General features: G+C 37.6%; 2 protein-coding genes across 2 annotated transcripts; both read right to left on the minus strand.

The window, feature by feature from the left end:
- Window positions 1-1,948: 1,948 nt before the first annotated feature.
- On the minus strand, window positions 1,949-3,130 carry LOC128861943 (protein obstructor-E). Its single transcript, XM_054100316.1, has 4 exons — window positions 3,113-3,130; window positions 2,972-3,023; window positions 2,234-2,814; window positions 1,949-2,176 (listed from the first exon to the last, which is right to left on the minus strand). The coding sequence occupies exons 1-4, from the start codon at window positions 3,128-3,130 to the stop codon at window positions 1,949-1,951; spliced, it is 879 nt and encodes a 292-aa protein (XP_053956291.1).
- Window positions 3,131-7,043: 3,913 nt separating this feature from the next.
- Window positions 7,044-8,472, minus strand: LOC128862206 (peritrophin-44-like). The gene is made up of 4 exons (XM_054100698.1): window positions 8,168-8,472; window positions 7,615-8,083; window positions 7,428-7,536; window positions 7,044-7,340 (listed from the first exon to the last, which is right to left on the minus strand). Exons 1-4 carry the CDS (start codon window positions 8,193-8,195, stop codon window positions 7,110-7,112), a joined length of 837 nt encoding a protein of 278 aa, XP_053956673.1. The 5' UTR covers window positions 8,196-8,472; the 3' UTR covers window positions 7,044-7,109.
- Window positions 8,473-10,559: the final 2,087 nt, after the last annotated feature.

Here is a 10,559-nt window from a genome sequence, read left to right on the forward strand (position 1 = left end):
AACTAAACTTTGAAAAAAAAAACTTTCCTCGCTTGAAAAAACATCATCTTCTTTTTCGCCAAATGCGGTCGTGTCTGCTTAAATTTTTTGCAAAAGCAGTCTAATAACTCACTGTAGTATTGTATATTTTTCTAAAAAATTCATGAGATGACGCCGTTCTCATCCCAAAAAATCGTCGCCATGACCTTTCCGGCCAATGGGACTGTCTTCCTCCTCTTCGGAGCAAATTCCCCCGAAGAAATCCATTGTTTTGATTGTTGCTTTCTTTCTGGTGTGTAATGATTTATCCAGGTTTCATCAACGGTGATAACTCGACGCAAAAATTCCTTCGGATCTCGTTTAAATTGCTCCGAACACTGCTACTGCTTCGAAGTTAACAGCCGCATCCGCTTGTTGTTGCTTGTCAGCAATCACGGCACCAATCAGGCCTACAATTTTTTCATCGCCAACTTATCATGTAAAATATTAATTGCCATTCCGGCCAACACACCTATGGGCTTTCTTACTTCGCGCACTTTCGTTCGTCGATCAGCGAGAATCATGTCGTGGACCTTTTGAGAAAAACGGGTGTTCGCCCACGTTTAAATTCATTGATCCAATATCTAACTAGAGTCATAGATGGCAAAGCGTTCCCATAGACAGCATCCAACATTGTTTTAATCTCCTCGCATTTTTCCCCATCCAAAAACAAAAAGGGAATTACGGAACGATAGTGCTCTTTTCGTCTTAGCGAAAATCACGAAACAAGTCTTAACTTGTCTGAAACTTGTTAATGTGCTAATACCAACTTCCCTCAGGAAGACCTTCTGTCAATAAACACGGATACTTATTCAAGCGCCCTTTTAAACTTACTACATAAAAAGAGCTAATAAAGAAGGAAAGAGAATATTTTGCTGACCATTAAGAAAGATTTGAATAAGTTCCCGCACCTTTCCAACTTCATCGTGGACTTTTGACAAAAACAATAAAGTCAAATAAATATTTTAGTTCAATCTTGGAAAAAATAATGACTGAATTAAACTTTTGCTAAGATAAATTCTCCAGCCAAATATATTATGTATTGCGTTTTAAATTAGGATTTTAAGGTTTAATAGGAGGAAAGGGTTAAGGGGTTATATATAGTTAGAATTTTCGATTTTTCGAAAAATCGATTTTTTTTCTTAAGGTACATATATTATATTTAAGAATAAACACAGGAAGTTTAATATCGTTCCGGTGAATATTTTCCAAGTTACACGCAAATTTCGCAAATTTGAAACGGCGTTTCAGAGTGCTTGAAAGTGCTTTTCAAACTTTAAACGCGTTTTTCTCAAAATGGTGTTTTCAAAGTCGGTAACCAACATTACTCGAAAACGGCTAAACCGATTAGTCTCAAATTTTAACACAAGCTTCTTAAATATATTTTTTAGTAATTTAGTAAAAATTTATTTTGCTTATTCCTTCGTTTAATTACTAGGTTTAACATTACTGTTTGGTTTTTTAATTTAAAAGGATCCGGTTCAGAGATGTAGTGGTCACCGCAAAACGTCTTTTTTGAGAAGAGCTCCCGGAGATCAGCTGTAGCTGCTTTCTAAATAAATATTTTTACTAATATTAAGACTTAAAATACAGTTAAAAGATAACATAATAATTTTTAGATCAATAAATTTAAAAGTTTTCTCTGAAAAAATTCTGGAAAATTCGCTTTTTTCGGCCTTCTAACCCTAAAGTCGAATCGGTGTTTGTTCAGCAAAGACTTCATTAGTAGTGAAGTGTTTGTATGTGTTTGCAAATAAAAATAAAATAAATGCTAATAATTCAAATTTAAATAATAAACAAGCTCAGCTCGATCACATTTTATTCGTTTATTAATTATCCTTTATTTGTATAAATGCTTCACTTACAAATTGTGACACTTTAAACCTGCTTACCAAATTATTGTATGTACATTATGAAAATTTGTGTTCAGTTAAAGTAAACGTGCAGCATTTTCTGGCGTACGACAAGCTTCCATTTTAGCATCGTAAACAAGTCCGGGGGTGCATTCCAATAAAACACCCATTCCATTCAAACAGTAATAGTACTTGGCTGGATCGCGATGCGCAATTAAATTAGCACCATCAACAGGGCAGTCGATGTCAGCGCGCCTGGGTGGCATCTTCGAATAGGGCATGATGTTGCGCGCAGCAGCAGTTATCTGTGAATTAAGCAGGCTATAATACAATATTCTCACTATGAACGCTCAGAAACTTACATTGCACTTGACATTCTCTGGGAAATCACAACAATTACACGATTTATTGAATTGCAAACCATTGGAACAATTCTGAGCATAGGCGTTACCATCCATACAAATGAAGTACTTATCACATGCCGCCTTGCTGGTGAGGAATGTAATATTGTTCGGATCATTGAATATGCTGCACATATTGTCCACGCAGTCCACATATTGTGGGAAATCGCAACGATCTGTTTCGGCATTGTACTGCAAACCATCACAGCACTCGCGTACGATCGGAGTGCCCGCATAGCAGAGCACATATTTTGTGCAGGTACGATCATAGCAGAAGGATGACAGCGCATTGGTGCAGTTGGGCAGGCATTTAGCCACATCCTGGTAAGTACAGCTTTGATCCTTGGCATCGAAATGGTAGCCGTAGTTGCAATGTTGCTCTATAGGTTGACCGCCCATGCAAATATAGTATTTGGAGCAGTTGCCGAGGTAGGGCAAGAGTACCCTATCACTGACGCCACTGCAGATGTTCACTGACGTAAGGCTGGCCCAAAGCATGCCGAAAGTGGTGCATGCCACAAAAGTGCACAATAGAAATTTCACTAAAATTTTTAACAATTTTTATTATGTAAAACAATTTAACACTGTATATTTTTTTGAATTTGTATTTTTTGCAATAATGTGAATAAATATAACTAAATAGTTAATATTTAAAATATAAACACTAAAAACATAAATAAATTTAAAAATTCCACTTACTTGTCTTTTTGCTATGACTTTTTGTTGTCTTTGACGTTGTATCCACGAAACTCTTCGAATGATTTTTAATTAATTATATTACTTTTTGGGTATTTTATAGTTTCGCGAAACCAATTTAGTACGCATTTTTTTTATTTTTACATCTAAAATATTGCTCATTTTCATCATCAATTTCGGAAAACAACGATACATATGTATGTAACAATTATCAGAATACAAATCTGGTAAACTTACATATTTACATACTTTCTGTGATAGTAGTACACCGATAGCAATTGAAAAATAAAAAATAATTTAAAAAAACTAAAAAACACGCTTTTATTGCTAATCGAACTAAAAAGTAGAAAATAAATTTTAATGACAAAGAGACCTATAATGAAGTAATAGCAAATCGAACGATTAGTCATAGTATACTACCTCAGAACAGAATTATAACAAAAATTAAGATACAAATAGAATAATTCAAATTAGAGTTGTTCCGTAAAATAATTTCAATTATTATTTTATTGTAATTAACAAAATTACATCTTATATGAAAATTATTTCATCTTATATGAGCATTGAATAGAGTAAATTTGCGTGTATGAGACTTGTAGTATCTACGCATGTGTAAAGACTATACAAAGTGAGAATGCAACTACCCTGAAAACGTTTTAGCCTTCTATTCGTACTGCACTGCCGCGTGCCCGAGCAAGTTCGAATTCGAAAGAGTAAGTCATAGACTCCCGAAATCAGTAAGAGCAACTCGGAGAGTGCAGGCATGCGCAGACCGCGCGTTAGCTCTGTCTTTCTTACTCTTCTACAGAAGATCTAAAAAAAAGAAAATATTAATCCTGGCAATACTAATAAGGATAATGGAAAACTTTTATCAAAGTATTGGTGTGCAAAATTCCAAGCCCACATTCATTCATACATACATACAACCCGAGCTAATAAAAGTGTGTTAAAATAAAGATTTTTCATTTTACAACCAAATTCACCTTACTTTTTGCCCACAGGTAAAACAAGAAAATATTAATCCTGGCAATCCTAATAAGGATAATGGAAAACTTTTATCAAATTATTACATTGTCATCGGTCCTTGATAGGTGTACAAAATTCCAAGTCGATCAGATTTTTAGAAGCCAGTGACAATTAAGCTCAAAGATTCCGTTACATACATACATACATACAACTCGAGCTAATAAAAGTGTGTTAATTACAAAAACCGGATCAAGTAAATAAAAAATTGAAAATTTCTTTAACTAATAAAAACATTGTGTTACATATACATACATACATACATATATGTATATTAGTTCATCGTCCTGCAGAAAGAGTTTTTAGCGCTAATGAGCATGTCTAGCATACTCGTCGAGAGTTTCGCTAGTCCTAGACTGCTTATATAAACGAGTACTTATCTTATTAACAATATTAAGACGCACGCCACAAATAGGAGAAGCTCGACCAAACAGAAGTGTACACGCCAATTATTTATTTAACTTTAATCGTATTTTTACTCACTCCACTCCACTCCACTTTTGAAATTAAACAATAATTTCATACATGTATTTGTGGGTTTATATTTTGTGGCCAATAATGAAAACACAATAAAATAGTAATCAAAATGACTTTATTGGTTTTACAAATATTCTCCTTGGATGCCAATATACTTCTATATTCTCTTGAACCTATTTTCCAAGCACTTTTGCCACGCAGAAGTGGATATCTCCAAAACGAGCTGTTGGATGTGAGATGGCTATTGAACAGCTCCTTCAGGCATTGAAAAACGATGATGATTGGTCTTCGGCAATTGGTTTTTCTTAATTCTTCGAAAACGTCTGGCAAACCAAACTAAACGGCGGTTGCCGTAGCTGAACCATTCGGAAATGCGCAGGTTCGAATCTCTGTGCATGAAATGTCAAACGATAGAAAAAGTGTTTTCTAATAGCGATCGCCCCTCGGAAGAATGACAAACCTCAGAGTGTATTTCTGCCATGAAAAAGCTCTTCATAAAAAAAATGTGCCGTTCGAAGCCGGCTTAAAACTGTAGGTCCCTGTATTTGGGGAACAACATCAAGACGCACACCACAAATAGGAGGAGGAGCTCCGCCAAACACCTAACAGAAGTAAACACACAAGTTATTTATTTATTTTATATTTTATAAGACCTGAGATTTCGGGAGACATTAAAAAGTTCACCGGGGAAAATTTACATAGAAGTATTAATTGAAATGAAGAGTCAGAAATTTTTTGTGAGGAATTCGTTCATGGCAGAAATTCACTCGGATATTTGCCATTATCTGCCGAGGGACGACCACTATTAGAAAAAAAACTGTTTCTATCATTTTGGTTTCCATGCAGGGATATTCAAATCTGTACTCTTCTGAATAGTTGTCACGTATCAACCCATTCAGCTACAACGGGCGCGACTTGCCATACATCGCGCTTAATCGATTTATTGCAATATTAAAGAGAAGGTGGAAGGAACATTTTCCGTCGGTATTAAACCAAATCTTGGCCCTCACATTTGCTGACGGTTTAGTTCCGCTTAACAACACTACTCGAATAAGAACCAATTTTCCCAGTGTCAACGAAGTAAAAGCCACGAACGAAGTAAAAGCAACAATGCAGTCGGGATCGATGGCATTCCTGTTGAATTCTTTACGGCGCACCCCGATTTTGCTGCAGAATTGCTTGACCCTCTCATCAAAAAAGCCTGGGATAACGAAAGTTTTCGACTGAATGGACTGATGGTATTATTATCAAAATCACAAAGAAGGAGACCTTAGAGATTGTGATAATTGGTGAGGTATCTGCGCACTGCCCGTGGTATCTAAGATTGTGGCAAATGTCTTCCTGCATTGGCTAAGGGATAAACAATATTCCACAGTCGACTGCGCCCAATCTGGTTTTCCGAGCAGGACCCTCTTGTACTGACCATATAAACGCTGTTAGAAATATTATCGAACAATGCGCAGAGTTCCGAACTGTCCGTAATATGATGATCGTCGATTTTAAAAAAGCTTTTGACTGCGTGCACAGAGATTGTCTGTGGATTGCTCTACGCCATCGAGGTGTTCTCGAAAAAATCATTTCAATAATTAAACGGCTAGATGCCGTGTGCTGCAAAAGGGTAAGCTATCGGAGCAATTCGAAATTCGAAGAGGAGTTCGCCAGAAATGCATTCTATCCCCCATGTTATTCCTCTTAGTAATAGGAAGCGTCCTCGAAGCAGCCTTAAGCCCTCTTCACAACAGCGGTCTTAAGTGGACGACGACTAGCACGTTACAATACAGCGATTATGCTGACGACATATGCCTCCTGATACATGCCTAACCGAATTTAAAGAAATGGGTTCTGAGCTCCATAAGGAAGCTACGTCATAAGGATTTAAAATGAATTTTGGCAAGACAAAGGTGATGAGTCTGGCAAATAAGTTAGGTGGGTGGCCTGACGGTGGCACGGATGTAGACATATTCTCCCGATTCGGAAAAGCCAGAGGGGCATTCAAGATGTTGTACTCTGTATGTCGGCACAAGAACCTGAGTTCCAGTTTAAAGGTTAGGCTCTTTAAGTCGAATTTGCTGTCGGCGCTGCTGTATAGTAGCTCTACCTGGAAATTCACCACCGCTATAACCAGTCGCTTACAATTTTTTGTCAACCTCTCCCAAAGGATTATATTCCAATTTTTCTGGTCAAATAATAACGCCAAACAAGGAATTGCTCCAAAAACAAACATGAGCCGTTTTAGATTAGAAGACAGAAATGGAAGTGAGTTTGGTCACAAGGATAACATAACGAAGAAGGCAATGAAAATGAACGCAGTCACAGCGAGAGCAAGATCGCTTGGCAGACCAAGGGAAACTTGGAAGAGGACTATGGATCGCGAGACGGCTCGCCTCGGGTTAAGCTGGAATCAGGTGAAGATGTTGTCTAGTAATCGGACGGGATGGGGCGTAGGTGTTGTTGGTGCCCTATGTCCCGCAAGTTATTCAAGAAAACAATGATAATGATGACTCAAAACTATTCCAACTTGTTATTTTAACATTTTTTATTTCGCAAAAAAATATCTAATTTATCCACACTGAAACAACTAAATACTCTTAGGTGCATATGTATGTACGTAACCAATTAGATTTATTAAAAGATGAGAAAACTAATGCTTCCGGAGGATGTCTTCTTGACGGCGGCAAACGCCACGTTCTTTGTCAAAGTACAGACTAGCTGCGCAACTCATGAGAGCACCCTTACCATTTACGCACATGAAGTACTGATTGGCGTTACGATGAGCGATAAAGTGAATGCCATCAGCAGGACATTTAATGTCAACCATGCGAGGAGCGAGCATAGCAGCCGTTTGAATCGTGCGTGATTTGGTGCTCGATATCTAAAAAAGTAAAAAAAATATATTGTAGCAAAAACCAAGGAAAGCCGTGCGTGAGTGTGTATGTATTTACGGCATGGATGGACTTACGGTGCAATTGGCCTTGGCAGGTAAATCGCAGCAATTGCAATCGGTGTTGAAGTACAAGCCATTGACGCAGATTTTATTTTGTGGCTCGCCATTCATACAAATGAAATATCTGCATAAAAACAAACATTATTCAAATTTTGCCATAAATATTTTAATAATTTTTTAACAATTTGAATTTTGTACTTACTTTGCGCACGCCGCCTGGCTGCGTACGTAGACAATATTATCTGCACTTTGGTAAATGGAGCAGTAGTTCGCAACACAATCGACATTCTTGGCCAAATCGCAGGCGCCCAAGTTAGGATTGAAATGCAGAGTATCGGCGCATTGTTGTAATAGCGGAGTACCGGCGAAACAGAGCACATATTTGTTGCAAGTCTTGCTCAATGCTATCGTCGTCAATACATTTTTGTCACACGACAAGCAGGCAGATTTAGATGCCACACACGATTGTGTAGCTGCATTGAAGGACAAATTGTCCCGACATTGCTGTGAGATCGGTTGGCCCTTGACGCAGAGAAAATAATTGGAGCAGTTCGAAATGTCCGTGACAAAGATGTTATCGGCCACACCTTCACAAATATTAACTGACGATGCACTGGTGGTGACGATGATGGTGGCGAAAGTCACGAAGCCGATGGCGTAGAAACGGTTCACTAAAAAGAATAATGAATTGAATGAGAATTGAAAGTTTAAACAAAAAATTAAAAATCACATGTCCTGCACCAAATAGAACTCACTCTTTGCGAAATAACAGAATTGTCCCATGGCAGATAAGCGGTAGCGACCGATATTTTCGTCAAGTTGTACTGCAAAGTTTGTACTGTTTGCTCGATAAACAGTGGCATCATTTATATATTCGTACACGCAACATTAGCAACTATGAAGCACAGCGAGTGGTTGTTCAGGTAATGGCAAAGATGCTATCAAGTTGAGATCTTATCGAAGCTAGCTTATGTACTACCAGTTGAAGCACGTTTGAGAATAGAAATAACAGAAGTGGCAATTCTTTTGTTTTTTTTGCTTTTACAACAACTTATGCACTACTTTTTCTATGCAATGAACTTTAATAATACAGACACCAATTTACATGGTTTTATGTGCCAAAAAATGTGTGTGAATGTAAAAAATGAAATTTTATATTTCGTTTGGTTGGAATTTCCTTTGTACTTATACAGTATGGTAAGTGCAATAAGACCACCATAGCCTCATTGGACTTGTTCGTTACCACCATTCGTCAGTACGCAAGCTCGATACGCACTCTGCACATGAAACAACAAATGATAGAATAACTTTTTTTCATTTATTCATACAAAGTAATCGAAATGGAACTCTGAAAGAATATCATCTGAGTCAAAAGAGGGGGTTATCATCCTTCTCCCGAAGAAAGGAAACTTATCTGAGTGCAAAAATTGGCGAAGAGTCACGTTGCAAATCATGGTGAACAAAGTTATAGCACAAGTAATTCATAAAAGGCTGTCCAACTCATTGAACCAGGGACTACGCAAAGAACAAAGAACACTGCTCTTGCGTCGATCATGTAAACTCCTTGAGAGTGATCGTTGAGCAATCGGTTGAGTGGCGCTCGCCTCTTTACCTCTGTTTCATCGACTTCGAGAAAGCGTTCGACACTCTCAACCATGAAGCAATCTGGAAAGCTCTTGAATGTAAAGGAGTGCCTGAGAAAATTGTCACCATCATAAAAGAATTGTACTCGGGCGCTTCATACCGCGTGAAATACGAAAATGCTCTAAGTGGTAGTATCGAAGTTCAAACCGGTGTTAGCCAAGAATGTGTATTATCTCCACTCTTGTTCAACCTAGTCGTGCACCTAGCAATGCGACAAGCGTGACCGTATACGCAGGGGCATTTCCTGGGGTTTACGCGGACGACATTTGTTTACTACCGCACAAATACTCAAATGCATCAGCTAAACTAGTTATACTCGTAAGCGGTATTCCATGCAGTAGCACACACAGGTCTAAGAATTAACATAGCAAAGACTAAAGTAATGCGGATTCACCCCACCGAAACGCATGCCCTTCAAACTGCAGACACGCCGCTTGAAAATGTAGATGAATTTTGCTACCTTGGGAGCATAATTTCAAAAAACAGCGGATCAACAACTGGCATATGCAACCGAATATCTAAGGGACGCGTAGCATTTGACACGCTAGATAAGGTATGGAGATCAACCCATATCTCCAGACACACAAAACTGAAAATATTTGAGGCCGACAAGAAGTCGGTAGTTCTGTATGGATGTGAAACATGGAACTTAACAACAAGCATTGCAATCCTTCCTAAACCATTGCCTACGAAAGTTAATGCGGTTGTTCTGGCCTAATATTATAAGCAACGATGAATGGGATGACGTCGCACAGCACTAGACTGGAATCCCCAAGAAAGCCGTAGGTGCGGGAGACCAACCAACACATGGACACACAAACACAACACAAATTAAACATCTAGCTCAAAACAAACCAAATTATAACTTGTTTATTGAGGCCCTATGTTTCATCTAGGAGCTATGGGAAAATATATATATACATATATAATCTAAATTAACCGAGCTACTTACTGACTACTTAGAAATAGGTGTTAAACATTATAAAATCACACCTCATTTAATAATAATTTGAATTCAGACTTAGGCATAGAAAAATCTATGTATGACTAAAGAATTTGGCGGACTAAAAGCAGATAGTCGATTGTGGTCAACACAATACCATATTAGGTGGGGATTACGGGCGAACACTTGCTTAAAGGTAACTGTAGACTAGATTCGATACTGAGCTAAGACATTATCCAGAGCAGCTTGGATCTTAAAACCTTGAGTACATTTTCACCATAAAAAATGTTTCAAGAAAAATATTTGATGTTCGGAGGCGGTATAAAATTGTATAATAATAAAAAAGTATAATCATATATATATAGGATGATCAGATCGGAGGTACTTTTCCAATAAGGTTTTTTTGACAGATCACTCGTGACTACTGTCAAACTAAATATGTTACATAATTTTTTTCAGTATTCATTAACATTTCATCATTCTTAAATTCACCTTAATGAAGTTTGTCTATATCTGCATAAATGAAAAATCATGGAATATAAATTTTGCTTCTAATAGCG

The sequence above is a fragment of the Anastrepha ludens genome, chromosome 4 (genome assembly GCF_028408465.1).
Source record: "Anastrepha ludens isolate Willacy chromosome 4, idAnaLude1.1, whole genome shotgun sequence".
In the NCBI taxonomy this organism is placed as follows: Eukaryota; Metazoa; Arthropoda; class Insecta; order Diptera; family Tephritidae; genus Anastrepha; species Anastrepha ludens.

What these genes read in the sequence shown, in the direction of transcription:
- LOC128861943 (XM_054100316.1), bottom strand. An exon ending in AAGTCATAGCAAAAAGACAA is followed by an intron (nt 2,815 to 2,971) that starts GTAAGTGGAATT and finishes TAAAAATTTTAG; the next exon opens with TGAAATTTCTATTGTGCACT. An exon ending in CAGAGAATGTCAAGTGCAAT is followed by an intron (nt 2,177 to 2,233) that starts GTAAGTTTCTGA and finishes CTTAATTCACAG; the next exon opens with ATAACTGCTGCTGCGCGCAA.
- LOC128862206 (XM_054100698.1), bottom strand. Translation starts at nt 8,195, where the DNA reads ATGGGACAATTCTGTTATTTCGCAAAGA. An exon ending in ATTCTGTTATTTCGCAAAGA is followed by an intron (nt 8,084 to 8,167) that starts GTGAGTTCTATT and finishes TATTCTTTTTAG; the next exon opens with TGAACCGTTTCTACGCCATC. An exon ending in AGCCAGGCGGCGTGCGCAAA is followed by an intron (nt 7,537 to 7,614) that starts GTAAGTACAAAA and finishes GTTTTTATGCAG; the next exon opens with ATATTTCATTTGTATGAATG.